The sequence below is a fragment of the Gopherus flavomarginatus genome, chromosome 8 (assembly GCF_025201925.1).
Source record: "Gopherus flavomarginatus isolate rGopFla2 chromosome 8, rGopFla2.mat.asm, whole genome shotgun sequence".
NCBI lineage: Eukaryota > Metazoa > Chordata > Testudines > Testudinidae > Gopherus > Gopherus flavomarginatus.
Window position 1 is genome coordinate 30,544,900 of NC_066624.1, and position 20,427 is coordinate 30,565,326.

The 20,427-nt window shown below is 39.5% G+C and overlaps 1 protein-coding gene across 4 annotated transcripts in view; it reads left to right on the forward strand.

The window, feature by feature from the left end:
• The window catches only part of DACH2 (dachshund family transcription factor 2), a 544,577-nt gene that overhangs the window by 430,846 nt on the left and 93,304 nt on the right, over positions 1 to 20,427 (forward strand). For all 4 annotated transcript variants that reach the window (XM_050965050.1, XM_050965047.1, XM_050965049.1 and 1 more), the window contains 2 exons: positions 11,605 to 11,760; positions 18,451 to 18,623. In XM_050965050.1, the coding sequence (XP_050821007.1) occupies positions 11,605 to 11,760; positions 18,451 to 18,623 (329 nt within the window). The remainder of the gene's footprint in view (positions 1 to 11,604; positions 11,761 to 18,450; positions 18,624 to 20,427) is intronic.

Genomic DNA, 20,427 nt, shown 5'->3' on the forward strand with positions numbered 1-20,427 from the left:
ATTTCATTTGTCAATTGTTCACAATTTTTGTCAGTCTTGTCACTTTCCTAAATAGCTAGGAAGAAACATATGTTTTGTTTAATATAAATATGTGTGCAAACCAACAAAATAAATTATGAGGATGGAGGTTGGTAGGGGCACTTTTGAAAAGTGTGTATTAATATTACCATATTTTTGTGTGTTTTATTGTGCTATTTTTGCATCAAACTTTCTATAAATAATAATGTTACTAGCGGGGTGATATTTTTAGTGGGTTTCCTTAAAAGAGCCTGCATGCAAATTAAGTAATTGTTAACTATTAATTTGTACATATAAAACCCTGCGTTTTTATAGACAAACAAATATATCCAAAAGTATTCCCGGCGCAGCTAGCAGACCCATTAAAGATCAGGCCCACTTTTTCCCCCTTCTGTTTTTATTTATCGTTCCTTTACTTCATTCCACCCTTTCTTTCCATCATTATTTCCAATGTGTTTTCCTCTTTTTTTTAAGATTTGGGGCTCTTTTGGGAAGGGACTATCTCTTGGATGTTATCTACAGTGGGTGTTTTTTTTAATTTTGTTTTTTGTTTTTGCTAAAAAATGTCCAACTACTGCAACCACTGGTTCATTTCCAATAGTGGTGGGGTTAGTCGGAGCACAAGTCTAGACAATATTTTAATGTCCGCCAATATTTTTAACTGGATGTAATTTAGACCTGCTTGAGCAGGGACACACGACCCACTAGTAAAAATGCTGTATAAATAGTGATAGGAATAATCTGTTATAGGAATAATTTAGGAATTTTAAAATGTTACGTGTATAGTTTTTTCTCTAAAATCATTGTTCTTTGACCCTCTACTTATTTTCCATTCTCTGCCCCATGAAAGAGAAAGAGGGTGGGGGGATACCTTTTGGGCAAGTACACTTAGTTCCCTATACAGCCTCTAGGTCAGGCACGTTTCCCCTCTAGAAAGTCACTCTCTCATCATGATTGTGGTGTTCTTAACATGTATAAATTTAAAAAACTAATATTAGTCACAAGCATTGAAAACTCTGATATGTCCATGATTATCTTCAGCATTTCCTTTGCTTTGAAATAAACTTTCATTTTGCTGTCATTAGACTTTTCAGAAAGTTTTGAAATTATATTCAGATTTTCAAATGAGCTTTTATTATATAATTATCAATAGATTACTTCACCTAAGTTGTGACAGACATATTTTTTAAGTAAGACTGACTGATGGACAGATTGGGAATTGCTGAATTAATGGGCATGTTTCAAAACCTTGGCATGGCTAAGCAGTAATTACATCTGCTGAACCACTTGATAAGTTTTTGGAAGTAACCCAGTAAAGCCATCACTAGATTTCTCCATTTTTAATACCTCACTTTCCCCAATTTTATGGCTTATTTCTAGAGAACAGTCCAGAATATGATACAGCCAAATACACATGCAGCTACACAAATCAATACATTCAAGACTAAAATGCCTTTCTACATCTTTAATTTAGCTTTTGAGATTCTTATAGGTCTCATTATTTTGGAGACTGCTTTGTCCAAAACAGATTTTAATCATAGACTCATTGAAACAAATATGCTTGCTTTAAAAAAAATCAATTTCTAATTGACAGTTTGCCAGCAATTTAACAAGAACGGGACTGTCTCATCCTCACTGGGAAGACATTTCAGTATAAAGTTTATCAAAAAGGACTCTCACCTACATTTTAGTTGGTAGATAGCCTGGTTAAGCTGAACTGTCTTCATTTGGTTGCTCATGTGAGTTCATCCTAAAACATGGAAATTTCTGCTTATTTGGTTGATCAAACTAATTTCATTCAGACTAGACTGTCTGTGTGTGTGTAAGCAGGATAATATGTTGAGTGCCAACCAGTTTAGCTTACAGAGGTTTGGAAGATTCAGGATCCCTGGCACAATCTATGCTTTGGATTTTTGTCCTTCCTGACTGCTGAATGCCCATGGATAAATACTGGGCTATTTAATGGTGGAAATTGTCAGTGCTTCCTTTTTGAATGGCAGGGCACCAACTGCTGTAAAAGAACTACAGTAACTCCCCACTTTACATCTTCTCGCTTAACATTGTTTTGATCTTGCATCCCTGCTCAATTACAGAACATGCTCCATTTAAAGTTGTGCAATGCTTCGCTATAACATTGTTTGGCTGCATACTTTGTCCACAGCTGGCAGCCCCCCATCAGCTCCCCTATGCCTCCCCCCCCCCCCACAGCACCTCCAGCCCACTCGCAGACCCTGCCTTTACCCCACCTCCTGGCCGTGGAAATCAGCTGGTTTGTGGTGTTCAGGAGGGAAGGGGAGACTGTGTGCCATGTCCTTGCTCCTCCCCCCTCTCTCCTGCCTCCTGAACGCTGCCAGCCAGCTGATTGCCGTGGACAGAAGGCAAGGGAGGGAGCGGGGAGAAGCGAGGACACAGCGTGCGGAGTAAAGGGGGAGGAGGAGGGCGGAGAAGAGGCAGGTTAAGGGTGGGGGCTTGGAGAAAGGGTTGGCATGGGCAGACCGAGAGTTGAGCCTCCCACCCCTGGTGCATGCAGAGTAGGGGAAGCTGCTGCTGCGCAATGCGCTTCTCCTAGTCTTCAGCACCTTCAGCCTCCTTGCCTGCCTCATTGTCTCCAGTGCCAGTGGGCTGTGCCTGTGTACGGTAAGGTGGGGGCACCTCCCAACTATAGTACTGTACTGTATGGCAAAAAAAAAAATACATGGAACCTAATCCCCCCCATTTACATTCATTCTTATGGGGAAACTGGATTCACTTAACATCGTTTCACTTAAAGTTGCATTTTTCAGGAACATAACTACAGCGTTAAGTGAGGAGTTACTGTATGTGTTTTGCCTCTTCTTAAAAAGCCGTATCATGATGCTGACTAGCCAGATATTGACCAGCAAATCTTACCAACTGTTGACTGATATGTGTTTTCCATTTTTGGTCAGGATATTACGCAAAAGGTTATGATGAGATGACTCTCACAATATGCTGATGCCTCAGCTTTCTTTGAGCACTGACAATTAGGGTTCTGACCTGAACGCAGCACAGAAACTACATTTGTCACATTGGCAGATGATCTCCTGTTGATGGATGAAAATCATACTTCTGTGCTGATGCTATTAGAGCTCTGAGCTGCCTTTTAATACCACTGAGATTGTTAGGTGCAGTTATCACATTTATGGTCCCTGGTCTCTTTGGTGATATTGTTTTTTTCTCACTGAGAGATCAGAGCTTTCATACGGTGTTGCTGAACAATTATTCTTCTAACCTGATAGTCTCCTGCTGCGAGGTACTTGAGGTCTCTGCTGTTATCCCTCTAATATAGTATGTTTATGAGGCTGTCTGGAGAGTTAGTGAGGAGATACGAGCTGAAGTGTTTTCAGTATGCTGATGATACTCAGCTTTATACACTCAGCTTTATGCACAGCCCAGAGACTGAGATTGTCTCTCCCAATGTCTAGGTGAGATGGAGCATGGGCTGGGACATCTGAGAACACTGAGGTGATTATGGTGGGCTAAGGAAAATAAGTGGATGAGTTTACCTCAGCTCTCCTGAATGAGGATGTTCACTCATTCTTTATAACCAAAGTTTGAAACTCAGTACTCTGGTTAGAGTCCCAGGTGCTTTTAGATGACCAAATAGTAGCAATCAGCTGTGCTACTTTTTCCATTTTTATCTGGCCAAGAGGTTATGAACCTTCCTCACAGATGCAGACATTACTTCCGTGATTCCTGCATTTGTTTATTTTAGCCTGGACTGCTGCATTATGCACTACATGGAGTTACACCTTAAATCCATGTAGCTGAAACTAGTGCAGAATACCACAGCTTACTTGTTAGGTGGAGTAACTAGCCATGAGCACTGGACACCAGTGCTGCACTCAGAACGTAACACCAGAGTGCTGTATTTCAATATTGTAGACATCTGTTAATATCTACTGATTATGTTTTAAAATACTGTATATGTTATTTTAAGGCTAAATTGATATTTCCTTAACATATGAAAACTGCCTCATGAACTTTATGTGTGTATATTTAGATCACATGATTTAGAGTTTTATCAGATTTTGAAAAAAAAAAGTGTACTTACGTTATTTGGGGCAAATTCTGCTTTCACATACCTGTTGGTGTCAATGGACACTGCACATAAGCATCCAAGGGCAGAATTTCTAACTTCATTTTCATAGTGCTAAGCATCCACAAATCCCAGGAAGTCTCTAGGAATTGTGGGTAATCAGCAACTTTGCAAATCAGACCATTGGTGATAAGTGTTCTGGATTAACAATGCTGAAACAACAATATATAAATACTTTCAGGGGTGCGCTGAAAATATACTTAATAACATGAAAAATGTGTGTTTAAAAATGCATTACATTAAAACTGGGCATGAAAGACATTTTCAAAATTTGAGTTATATTTTTCTGAAATATATAACAACAAAAAATAAAATGACAGACATACATACAAACAGTGTGATTGTTCAATTCAAAGATACCTCTGACAATATGAATTTCATTTAGGCCAAGCACATAGTTTTAAAGCTGATAGCTTGAACTCAAATCCAAATAAGAAGGTACTGTCACTGAATTTAACTTAAATTAGCGAAGAATCCTGTGGCACCTTATAGACTAACAGACGTTTTGGAGCATGAGCTTTCGTGGGTGAATACCCACTTCCTCAGATGCATGTAGTGGAAATGTCCAGGGGCAGGTATATATATGCTAGCAAGCAAGCTAGAGATAACGAGGTCAGTTCAATCAGGGAGGATGAGGCCCTGTTCTAGCAGTCGAGGTGTGAAAACAAAGAGAGGAGAAACTGGTTCTGTAGTTGGCAAGCCATTCACAGTCTTTGTTCAATCCTGAGCTGATGGTGTCAAATTTGCAGATGAACTGAAGCTCAGCAGTTTCTCTTTGAAGTCTGGTCCTGAAGTTTTTTTGTTGCAGGATGGCCACTTAACGTCTGCTATAGTGTGGCCAGGGAGGTTGACCTAACCAGATCAGCCACACCATCACTGGTTCATTCACCTGCACATCCACCAATGCAATACATGCCATCACATGGCAGCAATGCCCCTCTGCTATGTACATCGGCCAAACTGGACAGTCTCTGTCGATAGCGTGGGGGAGGGGTAATCCGGCCCAACCTTCTGCCCCCACGACACTCCTGTCCCTCGGGCTCCGCTCTCCGCTCAGCGGAGGTGAATGAACCAGTGATGGTGTGGCTGATCTGGTTAGGTCAACCTCCCTGGCCACACTATAGCAGACGTTAAGGTGGCCATCCTGCAACAAAAAAACTTCAGGACCAGACTTCAAAGAGAAACTGCTGAGCTTCAGTTCATCTGCAAATTTGACACCATCAGCTCAGGATTGAACAAAGACTGTGAATGGCTTGCCAACTACAGAACCAGTTTCTCCTCTCTTGGTTTTCACACCTCGACTGCTAGAACAGGGCCTCATCCTCCCTGATTGAACTGACCTCGTTATCTCTAGCTTGCTTGCTAGCATATATATACCTGCCCCTGGACATTTCCACTACATGCATCTGACGAAGTGGGTATTCACCCACGAAAGCTCATGCTCCAGCACGTCTGTTAGTCTATAAGTTGCCACAGGATTCTTCGCTGCTTTTACAGATCCAGACTAACACAGCTACCCGTCTGATACTTAACTTAAATTACTTTTTGAAAATCTTTCAATGCATAAAACTAAGCAGGTCATTTAATCGTCACAAAGATATGTTCATCAAAAAAGTTCTTAGATTCTGGTTTCAGAATCAAAGTATATTAGATGGAGCTTGCCTTTTTCTAATTCATCTTCAGTAGTGATGTTATAATTATGAAAAATAAAAAATATGTGAGCAGCAGCATTTACAGAGGAATGAAGACATGTTTTTCATCTGGAAGGAGAAAGCAATGGACGGAAAACATCCTTTTCTTACTGTAGGTGGATGAAACCTAAACAGAGGCCCTTCAGTTACATAACTCTCATCAATTGTGAATACCCACATTTGCAGGCTCATCACAAAACTGTAAATACACAGTACATCATCTAATGAAAATGTGTGTGTATTGCTTAGATTGACTTCACATGTTTTCTTCTGTTACCTGCAATTTAATTCCCTGTGCATCTGAACTAATCTTAGGAACTCAATAACAGCAACGCACAGACTTTAGCCACTGTGCCGTAAAGTAGTACTAGGGGAATACTTACATCTCACAGCATTTAATTTAGAAGTGACTGTACTGGGACTTGCTATTTTAGTTTTACCTTTGCTTACTTGAACATGTCAGTCTAATTCCTGGGTTGATATATGAGTTATGTCTAACACTCTTCTGTTAAGCCTATGATAAATACTTAGTTTTAATTAATCAATAAGATTTTTCTCATTAAATCCATTTAGCTCCTGGGCTTTACTTATCGTAGCGTGTACCAGTGCTTTCCCCACATAGGCTTACATTTATATCTTAGCGATCTTTTCAGACTTAGAATCTCCTATACCTGCTATATAGTAGACACACAAAAAAAGGAGGCTCTGTGTTTGGGCAAATTTTGCTATTTAGCTGATAGCTTGAGGTAGTAATTGCGGTGTATTGAGGACTATGTTGCAATTGTGAGTGATCACTTCACTTTAAGAGCCACAGGGCTGAGGGGAGGGGAGGGAACCTTCTTGACAGCTAGAGGGCTCTGTAGCAAAAGCATGCAGCAGGCAGTCTGCAGTTAGCCAGGATGGAGTGAGTTGTGCCTCTCAGTTTTAGGGAGGTGCCTGCCTGCTTGCTTGCTTGCTTTCTCTCTCTCTGGTTTTGGTTCTTGTGTGTTATTGTTCTGAATTCTCAGAAATAAAGTAGTATCATGTTGCAGTCTTCCAGCAGGAGTACTTAGATTTTTACTATTTTTTCTGTGTGTATGCTGAAACATAGCATTAATGATGGGATAATGTGCAACAACACCCCTCCAGGGGAGGTCAGGAGAGGTTTGTGACCTCTTCTCCCCTCCTCCCCCCTGCCACAAGTGACCTGGGGCACAGGGGCGCTGTAGGCTGTAGCCTCTTTTACCCTCCTCCACTGCAACCAACACACTCTGCACTGCAGGCTGATGTGAAGGCAGGTAGACAGGACCTGACCCTACAGTCTCTCTGTCCCTTTTGTGGTCACCATGTGTATTGAGGGAGCAGTCCCTGTGGTCCCACCTGAATGGAGGACTGCATCTGTACAAGGCCCTTGGCATCATAGACTGTGCAAGATGGGGTCTTTCCTCCTCTTTTGAGAACCTGAGTAAGGGACTGAGAGAGTCTGGCCCTAGTCAAGACCAACAGGAATGGAAGCAAGATAGGAAAAAGTTACCTTCATGTGTTTTCTTTTGTTTGGGGGGGCGGGGGAGAGAGAAGGTTGTATGTGCAGGGGTGACAATTTTAAATGTGAAGCTCTTTGTTTATTTGTAATGTTCAGAAATGCATTTCTTTGCATTTTGACAAATACATATACTTAAAAATGACATAATAATAGTTTTATGACACTTAAGAATCTGCTTAATTTTTCATACCTTTTATACGGAAATATGAAATCTTTTCTCCCTAAAAATTAGTAATAAATTACATTTCTTTGTATATAACCCGTAAGCCAGCTCACATCACTGTTTTATTGTAAGAGACTTTTGCCTCATTTCCCTAAATGATACTGCCTGTTGGTTTTCTTGTCTCTCATTCTTTTTTCCCCCTTCTCTCCTGTTCAGCATCTATCGTAGAGACATTATTTGGCATGCATCCAGGCATAGATCATTGTCTTAATTTACACTCCACAACTGCTATTTAGTAAAGAATGTGGGTCTTCGACAGCTTAATTATGACAGAAAATATGTTGTGTTTTTCCAAAGGCTACACTTTTTGGATTGAGCAAAAGACAGATTTATCTAGCCTGTTTAAATATACCTACTCCACCATGTATGGGAGGGACCAATTTGCCTTTTACCATATGGTGCACCTTGCACATGATGAAGACCACAGGCCTAATTTTGCTTTCAGTTGTGGCCCTGTTAAACTATTGTATCCAAAGGTAGGATTTAATATCATGTGTTTGTTTTGTGTTATAAGGGACAGTTGCATTTGCTGTATTGATGATGCATATTCTCTCTGCACAAAACATGGGAACAGTTAACAAAAATCTAATGAAAAATTGTATCTGGATCTGATTTTCGAATTTTACAACTGATTTAGTTGCTGTAGGTACTGACCTCTAATTATGATAATAATCAACAATTTGAGAATATGTATACTGTTGATGTGATGGGCTCACAATTCTATTCTTATACAGACAATAATTGCACGTTACATTATGCTTTTAGCATTTGGTGTGAGTGTGTGTGTGCATGCACAAATATTTCTGTGGAATTTTGAAGAAGTGTCTGAAATTAGAGTATGAGTGAGATTTGGATCCTTTGCATTATACATGTTTAACTTTTAAAATGAGCCATTTGCTTTGTTATTGAAGTCAAAATTACTCCATTCCTGTTTTTATACAACTAGCTCCTAAGAACGATATAGAAAGTAGAGATTGGAATGGATTTATACTGTGTCTTCAGGCTTTTGCTTATTATTAAATTTACACTTATATTTTTCATATTGTATCAAGCACATGAAGAAAGAGAGAATTATTTTCTGGCAAGGATAAAAGCCAGCTTTTAAGGTTTGTATCCTTAACTGCTCAGTGACAATTCCATCAACAAGTTCTGCAACATAGTGCGTGTAGTGTCAGGGAAAAGGTTTTCTGGACAACAGAGCACTACCTAAAGCTCAGGAGACCTGAGTTCTAGTTCCAGCTATACCACTGGCCTGCAGATAACCTTGGCAAGTCACTTCAGTGCTCAGTGCCTCCGTGTCGCCATCTGTAAAATGGAGATAATGATACTCGTTTGCAAAGTGCTTTGTGAGCTGTTGATGAAAAATGCTATGTAAGAGCTAGGTATTATTATTCATAATAGTTTTCTCTTTCAATGAATTGCTCACCATGTAACTTAATTATGGAAACTGTGTCTGTCAGTCTTTACCACAGCAGAGTGTGGTGATATCTATATAAATTTCAGACCCTATAATTAAATTTCACTTAGCATTCAACTTTGATTGTTTCATTAGACTTCCCTGTGAGCCGGACTTCTTTTCTCAAGGGAGAGTGGGTGTGGGTGGAGGAGACTTGCAGTGGTACTATTACTGAATACAAGAACAGATACCTGAGTGGAATGTGTTGGGGAGGCGAGGGGGAGAGAGAAAGGGGAAATTGTATTATAACTTGGGCCCATGGTGAGGTATTAAAGGAAGGATAAACTGTTAGGAGTAGGTAATTGAGTTTGGAGCTCTGGCCACTGGTAGGCCACAAGAGAAGAGAGCACAGCTGGTAAGGGTGTGTTTTCAGGCAAGGACTGTGATTTTTTCCCCCTCTTTTTTGAAAAATCACTATGACAAACTTCCTTAGCAATCAGTTTATATTTTGGAGGTAGAGGGCCAGAGACTCAGTCAGTTAAAATGGTCAGAGCTCCATTGAAGTCCATGACTCTGACATCACAAGGAAAAATACATGAAAATGTCTGGGGTCCTGAACAACAAACACTTAATGCACATAGAGAGTTATAGTGGGGTTAATCATGTGTAACGTCAAGCTTGTTTGTAAACATTTGCAGGATTGGACCTTCTGCTTTGTAAAATAAAAGTTTATGGTCCAAGGACTGTTGAGATAGTCCTACCCTTGATAAATTAATACCTCACAAACATGTATGTGTATACATTCTTTACATAAATCTACCTTTAAATATTTAAGTACCAGTGAAAATTTAGGTCACTTAAATACATACAAGCTGTACTTTGAACAATAATGCTTTTTAAAAAAATATTAAACGTTAGACTAAAATATTGAAAAAACATCTGGAAAATGGTAGAAATCATTTAGCAAATCAGTTCTTAAAAAGTGGTCTTAGAAAATAATTTTTCCTCACTTGTTTAACTCAAGGAATATTTTATCAAATATTAATGCTTATATTTCAGAATAGTTCCACATGAATAACTGAAGTTTCAGATCAACGTGATTTGAAACAGCCAGCATACAGTATATTCAATTTATTAATGGAAATGCTGATACAAACTTAACAGTGGCAGTGCTACTGAGCACTGCTGTAATTATGCCATATTATATTATATCGTGGTATAATTTAGTGCTGTATAAATGTATCTTTCTTTGTCAATGTGTTGCTCATCATTTTACAAATTACAAATCTTTAATGGTAAGGTAATTCATGGCTTGGACATGGTATTAAAATGATGGAGTGATTCCCATTTTGCACAATCATTGATCTTTCAGTCTTTTACATTTGGTAGTATTAATCATGTTTATTAGCTGAGTGTTACCATAAAGAATGTTGAATGTTTCTATGTGGTTACTTTCATCTTCAATTAAAATACATTTTTTTTGCCTGCTGTCTCTATCTATTGCATCACAACAGTGTATTACTGATTCTAATTGCAATTCAAGTTAATAAATTCTAGACAGTATCAATGCTGCAGATACACAGTTTCTTAACATTCTTTAATCTATTCTAAAACATCCATGATGGAAGGAAAAGAAATGTACCTATGTTAACCTTATGGCCCTTTTGTGTTTCTGAAATGTTCAACTTTTACAAATAGTTGTTTAAAGGCTTTATTTTGTGAACTAGACTCACGGCAAAATTCTTAACAAACTCTACCTTACTGTGATTTAATAAGAGGAGCATGTGATTATTCATGTGCATATTCATGGGGTTTGCCATGAAACCAGTACAAAATAAGATCTCTCCAGAAAAACAAACAGATTAGTATTACGTTGTTTAATCTGACATACTTTGCTTTCTCTCTTAGACATCAATTACACTGAACAAAAATTACATCTGAATGATACATATGAATGCCTCAAAGCTGACTATCTACAAGCTCAGTCTTTGAATCTCTCAATTATATGCAGAATTTAGCATTTAAGAGGAGCCTGCACTGGTGCTCTGAGCATAGGACTGGAATCCAGGAGCTACTAAATTCTAATCCTGATGCTAAAACTGACCCATTCGGTGGCCCTAGGCAAATCATTTATATTCTCTGTACATGTTTCCCCATATATTATTATATTGGTGCTAGCTGGTATTATTAATTTTTATTATTTTATTATTTAGCAACTCCTTGAAAAAAACTCCCGCTGGGTATTGCCAATGGTGAGGTCCTGTGTGTCGATTACAAAAGAAGAGTCCCTGTTTAGTTGTTATCACAACTAATTGTGAGTCCTTCCTGCTTGGGTCATTTTGTCCTTAATCATCTAGCTTTCTCTGTTTCCAGAAGGGCTACACGGTGTTCTAGTTAGGTTATTTGGCCTGGTGTATTATTAAATTTATTTAACTAAATTATTTCTTATTAAATTATTCATTTATTTCAGGTGCAGCACCTACGTGTCATTTTGGTGCTGAATAATCAATAAACTATGACGTATTCCAAAACAAAAATTGAGTAATTTAGGATAATAAAAAGTGTGAAGTAAAGCTGGCAAAATCTCTTCAAGGGAAGAATATGGTATTTACAATATCTTTGTACACTGTTTTGCAGGTGGGAGTGAATCCTCCTGGGATAAAGAGAAACTTCAGTCTCCTATTACAACAGGATCACAGCATGGTGTTGGTCATGCCACGCTATCAGGGCAATCCAGCCTTGGGAGTGCACATCCCCTCAGTCCTCTCCAGCAAAATCACCTGCTTACCAACAGTACGTTTACTGTCCTTATAAATAGTAGGAAGACATTCTAAGATACAGACACCTTCAGTCTTATACTGTTTGTCTGTAAAGAAGGAAAGATATACAAGAAGTTGATAACTAATAAAGAGCATGTGATAACATAACGTGCTGGATGAATTTAGCGTACACACACACACACACACACACACACACACACACACACACACACGTAGATAAATGCAGAGGCTGCAACTTGATTAAACTATTAACCAATGAGGAACTACTCCCCGAACTAACTGGCAGAGCCATTCCATTGCAGAATAGCCCTGGTTTCTACAAACCTGAGGATGATGGATATTGCCCAACCTATATCAAACTTGCGACAGATGTCATGTAATCCCTAAAACAGAGCTCCAGGATGCTGATTGGAAGATGAAAGAACCCACACAGTAATTTGCCAGTTTGCCAAATGGGAAAAATCTCTTCCAGACACCAAATATGATTTTGCAATAAGCATAGTCCACAGCATCCTACAAGATCCAGCATATCATATAAAGGTGGGAATGAGTGGGACTAGAACAAAGCCAAAACAGCAGTGAGCCTGCAGTGGGTAGAAACAATTCCTTCCTCTCCCTGCCTCTTCAAGGAGGGTGCCAGTCAGTCAGTCTGATATAACCCTAGTCATCCAGTGATAGCAGGATTGGCTGGGACAGGTCAGAGCATACACTGTTAGAACCATCACATGCCTCCCCTCAGAGCGGGAGGAGTAATCAGCAGGTGCCTGAGTTCCTTCTCCTTGCACCACTCCAATAGTTACCATTTACACACCCTAGTTAGTGAGGTTTGACATTAGGCCTGCCTAACTAAGTCTTTTGCATTTATACTATGTCACAGTGCAGCTAATGATTTGATTTAACATTCATGTAGGTATATCAGACTGTGAAATAAATGACCAAGCTATAAATATCACTTCAAGATTAATTCACTGTTTAGACACACTATCATAATAGTTTTACTAATGAATTGAATGGCTTTCTTTTATTGCTAACTCTAACTCCTTAAAAAAATAAAGCTTGTGTTATTTCATACAATCAATATACTTTTTATATATCATAGTTTCATTGTTTTCAAATCAGTAAAAGTTTTCTGAAACTTAATGAGCTCTGTTAAGAGCTCTGCATCACAAACAGTAGCAAATTTTCTATATGAAGGCATTTATATAAAGGTAACTAGCATTCATTTTGGTAAATGTGTACCCAAATGGTGGTGGTGAATTTTGCTTTTTTTCTAAGATCTCTCCTGTTTCCGGGCTTAGGTACTATAAAAATCCTCTCCAAATCTTGGAATCTAAAAAGGTCAAATTCCCTAATTCCGTAACTTTACTGAGGTTGATCGAGTTGCTCCAGCAAAAAATTTGGCCCCAAAGCTTTTGTAGTGTTTTGTAAATAAAGAATTTATTGTCCAGTTTTTGGTTTTGTTGTCTTTTGTAAATAAAGAATTTATCATCCAGGCCAAAATGAAAATAGAATCAGTGTTAAAGGAAGAGGTGGGACATGATAATTAGATAAAAGATTACAGTGGGATGAAGGAATGGAAACACTGCTAAAGTTTGAAAAATTCTCATTGTTCATGTATGTATCTTTGTTCTGAGAGTTTTACAAATTGATTTCAAGGAGTTACTTTTCACAAGTGTATGAAATATCTTATTAATCAGAAATGCCTAATTTTTAGGACAAAATACCTTGATCGCTATCTATATAGTGTCATTGAATTTGGTGGAGAAGCCGAGACCATTTAAATGTTTCTTATTATAGGTGCTTGTCTCCTTTCACGTACAGTTAGGGTCTGTCATCTGATTAAGTAGAGCAGACTGCAGACCTCTTACGTACTGTAGATGATTCTTTAATTTTATGTTCCTTATCTGTGGAATATGCATTTACACAATTCAGTATCTGCACATGTTTTACATGTGAGGCAATTGTGGTCTTCCCTGTTTTGGTAATCTTTCAAGATATTATTCAGTATTTTTCATTCTAAGTAGTTGTCTAAAGGCTATTAAGAGGTTTATTAAATATCAGACATTATGTCTGATGATTTGCAAGTGTAAGATGTATTTCCTTTACAGTCTTCAGAAATGCATGACGGATTGTGTCTTAAAACTGGTGATGTGCTGTTATATTCTGTTTGTAGTTTGCATTTAGTTTGCATGTCAATTGGATTTTAAGTAGACATACAACTCAAAGTGGACAGATGGTGTCTGGGAGTTTTGGAACTCTATGGAGTATGAGGAAAGATTATTAGACTGCTATGGGAGATATACAAGGGAACAAAAGCTTATGTATATAAGCGCTGAAGGGGATTGTCAGTATGGTTTGAAGTAAATGGAGATGTCCATGAACTCCGTCTTGTTACTATCTTGATTAACAATGACATGGACCATCTCATAAACAAAGTAATGTGAAGCATAACACACCACAGTGAATGGATATAATAGTGTTCGGCTGATGGCTGACCAGGGGTAGTAAGGGTGTTCAGTTTTCAGATGTTTCTGCCCTTTGTGGGCAGATTGTTGTTTTTCTGGGTGTTTTTGGTGTCTGGTGAACCAAAAAATTGTGTTTTGAATGAAAGAAATTATGTAAGCAAGATCAGCTCATGGCACTCTTACTGTAGGAATATAAGATAGGAAAACAGTGATTTACCCTGTAATATGATGATGATTAAGGTAGAACCATGATAATAAACTCAGAGAAATATCTACGATAAATAGGCACATAGTTTACAATTATGACAGGCTGTACAATTATGTTATTTCCATATTTTGCCAGAGGTTAGTGATGATCATTTCTAAAATGCCTAAATTCCCTTTGCAGAAATTATTGAGCCATTTTGACTCTGTATAGTGGCAGAATTTGGTCCTGTTTGTGTTGAGAAATTTGGGTCATACTCATAGGTAAATGGGATCAGGAAGTCTCTCCTGAGAAGTCTTAAGAATTAGGTGTTACTCAAAGTCAGAGCAGTTAAAAAGGCTTCTCAGTAGTTTAGACTGTTTGAGCCACCTAAGTGTTGTGATCATCACTGAAAACTATATGATCTATTGTAAGACAAGTGGTGCAGTATATGTATACATGTTAAGGCAGGGGTTCTCAAACGGGGGGGCGGGACCCCACAAGGGGGTCGGAAGGTTTTACATGGGGGGTCACGAGCTGTCAGCCTACAAGCCAAACCCCGCTTTGCCTCCAGCATTTATAATGGTGTTAAATATATAAACAAGTGTCTTTAATTGATATGGGGGGGTCGCACTCAGAGGCTTGCTATGTTACAGGGGTCACCAGTACAATAGTTTGAGAATCACTGTGGCCTGGTCTACACTACACGTTTAAACCGATTCTAGCAGCGTTAAACCGATTTAACGCTGTACCCGTCCACACTACGAGGCCCTTTATATCGATATAAAGGGCACTTTAAATCGGTTTCTGTACTCCCCGACGAGAGGAGTAGCGCTAAAATCGGTATTACCATATCGGATTAGGGTTAGTGTGGCCGCAAATTGACAGTATTGGCCTCTGGGCAGTATCCCACAGTGCACCACTGTGACTGCTCTGGACAGCAATCTGAACTCGGATGCAGTGGCCAGGTAAACAGGAAAAGCCCCGCGAAATTTTGATTTTCATTTCCTGTTTGCCCAGCGTGGAGCTCTGATCAGCACGGGTGGCCATGCAGTCCCAAATCCAAAAAGAGCTCCAGCATGGACCGTATGGGAGATATTGGATCTGATCACTGTATGGGGAAACAAATCTGTTCTATCAGAGCTCTGTTACAGAAGACGAAATGCCAAAGCATTTGAAAAAAAAATCTCCAGGCTACACAGTGCTGCGTGACAAGTGTAACGGGAAGCGAGAGACTCAAATGGACGCTCATGGAGGGAGGGAGGGGGTACTGAGGACTCCCACAGTCCCCAGCAGTCTCCGAAAAGTATTTGCATTCTTGGCTGAGCTCCCAGTGCCTGTAGGTTCAAACACATTGTCCGGTGTGGTTCAGGGAATAGCTCGTCAATGTACCCCCTCCCCCCCACCACGTGAAAGAAAAGGGAAAGAAATAGTTTCTTGACTTCTTTCAATGTCACCCTATGTCTACTGAATGCTGCTGGTAGACGCGATGCTGCAGCAGTGAAGAGCAGTATCTGCTCCTCTCCCCTCCCTGGTGGCAGGCGGTACAATATGACTGATATCCGTCGTCACCATCAGCCCGTGAGTGCTCCTGGCTTTCCTCAGGTGAAGTCGGCCAGGGGCGCCTGGGTAAAAATAGGAATGATTCCTGGTCATTCCCAGTATATGGGACAGAACGGCTGGTAACCGTCCTCATAGCAACTGGGGGCTGAGCTCTATCAGCCCCCTCCCTTTCCTGTGTAAAGAAAAGATTCTGTACTGCCTGGACTATCATAGCAGTGGGATGCTGGGCTCCTCTCCTCCGCACCGCTTAATGTCCTGCCTGGACTGTCATAGCACCTGGAGGCTGCCGCCTCCTCATTTTATCTCACTAACAAGTCACTGTTTCTTATTCCTGCATTCTTTATAACTTCATAACACAAATGGGGTGGACACTGCCACGGTAGCCCAGGAAGGTTGGGGGAGAAGGGAAGCAACGGGTGGGGTTGTTGCAGGGGCACCTCCCCGTGAATGGCATGTAGCTCATCATTTCTGCGGGATCTGACACGGAGCAGCTGTGCTCTCTGATACACTGGTTCCCTAGTACACTTGCCCCATATTTTAGGCAGGACTGACTATTTTTAGAAACCATAAAGGAGGGATTGACTCGGGGAGTCATTCCCAGTTTTGCTTTTGCGCCCCCGGCTGATCTCAGCCAGGGGCACCCATGATAGAAGCAGACAGTACAGAAAGACAGATAACGGTCATCTCATTGCCAATTTACACTGGCAGCAGATGGTACAGAACGACTGGTAACCGTCTCTGCTATCATGCAAAAGCAAATGAATGCTGCTGTGTAGTGCTGGAGTATCACCTCTGTCTGCGGCATCCAGTACACATACGGTGACTGTAAAAAAAAAAGCTGAACGGGCTCCATGGTTGCCGTGCTATGGCGTCTGCCAGGGCAATCCAGGGAAAAAGGGCGCGAAATGTTTGTATGCCATTGCTTTCCTGGAGGAAGGAATGAGTGACGACATTTACCCAGAACCACCTGCGACAATGATTTTTGCCCCATCAGCCACTGGGCTCTCAACCCAGAATTCTAAGGGGCGGAGGAGACTGCAGGAACTATGGGATAGCTATGGAATAGCTACCCACAGTGCAACGCTCCGGAAATCGACGCTAGCCTCGGACCATGGATGCACACCACCGAATTAATGTGCTTAGTGTGGCCGCGTTCACTCAACTTTATACAATCTGTTTTATAAAACCGGTTTATGTAAAATCGGAATAATCCCGTAGTGTAGACGTACCCTGTGTTAAGGGAACATACGGTATTGAAATCTGATTCTCATTTACACCAGGACTACTTTACACCACTCTGGCAGCGTCAAAGAGCTTTAATGTGAACGTACATGTAATTCACTCCTTTTCCAGGCCTCTTTATACTGCCATCGCAGTGTGAAATGGCTTCAGTGTAAATGAGGATTAGGTCCCTAGCCTTATGTGGAAATATTTTTTGTCTTAAACTGGAACACTGCACATCTTAATTCACAAAGTTGGCTACCATCTTGTATTCAGTCCTTACTGGTATAATCGTATTTAATAACATCTCAAAATCTGGTCTCAAATTGCTGCATATATGTAATACTCAATTATGTTAATGGGAGTTAACTGTTTACACTGATGACAGACTAGACTACTGTATATACTCGTTCATAAGCCAAATATTTTTGTTGAAAAAATAACGCATCAAAGAGTGGGGGTTGGCTTATAAACGGGTCTACACCAAAATTTGATGATTTTAAACTCTATGGAATAGTTGGATGAATATCTAATACATTGTCATTTTGTTTACTTGGAGCGTCTGCAGGCATGGAGTCCCTCAGCTCCCTGTGACTGCGGTTCACCATTCCCAGCTGATGGGAGCTGTGGGAACGGCAAACCACTGACACTGGGAGCTGAGGGGCTTCGTGCTTGTGAACGCTCCAGGTAAACAAAATGTGCAGGCCCGCTAGCGGCTTACCCTAACGGGCCAGGAGCCAAAGATTGCCAACCCCTGAAATATAGGGTCGGCTTATGAAAGGGTCATACTGTTTTTGCTATTTTTTCCTAACCATCTTGGCGGGCTGGCTTATAAACAAATGGGCTAATGAAGGAGTATATACAATATATTAATTAACTTACCCCTTGATTTGTTTTATTATAATTGTAAGAATTTCTGCATTTCCCATGGATTTTTACATTGCTGATTAAAGGGATCATTGAGCTTGCAGATTGTGGCATACCTGTTTTGTTAGCATTGCCTGTTTGTTTACAGCTAGATTTGTCTTTCATTAATGCAGTACATATAGTCCTCTTATGGAATGCAAATACCATTAGCATGAGGCATTGTCTCTGACTTCTTAATTATTTTAAATGGCAATGTCGTATTAGTTATATAAATTTCAAACTCATAATAATGACAACCTAGACTACGTACTCTTTCTGTAGTATGATAGCTAGGCTCTTGAACTAAAGTGTTGGATTATGAAATGAGAGACTAACAAACCATCATGCCCACCATCTCTTTTAGGGATAGATCTGCCATTTATGATGATGCCCCATCCTCTCCTCCCAGTCAGCCTACCTCCTGCTTCGGTTGCAATGGCAATGAATCAGATGAACCACCTCAATACTATCGCTAACATGGCTGCTGCAGCCCAGATGCATAGTCCTCTTTCCAGAGCAGGGGCCTCTGTTATTAAGGTAAGAAACAATGATTTATGGATAAAAAACACACTCCCATTGGCATTATACTGATTCCTTGGGAACGTAAGTGAGCAGCTATGTGTTTGTACAGCAGCTAGCACAAAGAGTCCAGGTTCCTGGTGGGAGTTTCTAGGTTCTGTTGCAGTATCAATAAATATTAATAACAACAATCACTAAACAAATAAAGAAAAAGCAGCTCTGCTACTGATGCAAGTACGTAATATTATTAAAAACAGATACTAACATGGATTTTAAAGGAAAGTGCTACAGGTGTTCCCAGGAATTCTACTGCAATGAGCCTTACTTCAGTATCTGAGAAAAAGTTTCTAAAATCACTAAAAGGACTTTAATTACTATAATACGAGATAGGACTCCTGCTTCTTTAAAAGACGGATAAAATGTACTTAGACGTTCAAAAGACTTTTGATAAAGACTCTTGAAAGTAGGCTATTACGAAAATTTGGTAACCACTTTGAAAGAGCAAGTCCGGTCATGGATTAAATTCTCAGAGGAAAGAGATTAGAAATGGGAGTGTGAAGGATCAAGACTGACGGATTATATGGAAGAGCAGGTAGCTACAATGTGGAAGCTTTTTGTAAAATTTCAGAAAAATGGCTTCTATCACCTTCGTATTTGTGCAAAAAATAAAAAGGGCTTTTTGTCAGTTTTAATATTTGAGCGTGTCTGTTTCTCTAGCAATTTTAAAAAATTTAAAAAATGTTTAGAAATTGTAACACTATTATGGGGTAATTATATTCCCATTTTTTGTCTGTGTGTGTGTGTGTGTGTGTGTGTTAAAATATTATTTTAAATGATTATTAGGTCCTAATTCTCTGTTTTTATAGAAGGGAAGTTGGCACACAGCTTCCCTTACCACCAGTGGGGTCGGGGATGTAATACCTAAGACTGTGGCTGCCCCTTGTGTAAGTGTTCAAGGGAAGATGAAAGACTCCTTGTGTTCTGTCCTTGCTTCGTGCACAACAGTCTGGTCCTGAATGACTGTAAAGTACAATGGGATTCTCAGATTAAATTAACTATATACATGCAAAGTATTGTTTTGGTCATTCATTGTTCTGTTGTTATATCATACCGGCTTGATACTCTTAAAATCCATGTAATACGAGTGACCCTGTGTTTAGATATATCATAATTATGACATGATATGGCTACTTAAAATGTAAAACTGAATTGAAGATACTGTTTACCTAATTCCATAATTAGACATCTAAAATACTATTTAGCCCATTTCCTATTAGTTTGTGAATAGGCTGCTTTAAAAGGGATTTGAATGAAGTCATCATGCTTTTTTATATCATATCTGCCATTTAGAAATAAGCTGGCCTACCAAAATATGCATGATCAGCAAAGTTAACATTTAGTGCTCCAGAAAGAAATGTCATAACTATGAAATTTGATTTCTTCTTGACAGGAACACTATAAATTAGGCAGTCACAATGGCCAGACTCACAAAGCCTTCTTTGCCATCTATAATATAATCTAATGTGATTACAGTGGCACCTGCTAATGCTGCTATAGTTAAGGGTCTGTCAGTGTCTTCCATTATAAACCCCTACTTTCAGGGATTTACAGCTCAGCTGCAAAAACTTGCTCCAACTGAAACTTGGCTAAAAATTTTCAGAACTATCTCTTCAGTTGAGTTACAAGAGTACAAAATAAATGAAATAGTATGCTGTGATCCAGTACTGTTTTGGCATGTCTGTAACTTAAAAAAATTCTATTCATTGACATTATTTTCAGATCTCTAGACCATAAAATTGAATAGGTCCTTTATACATAAACT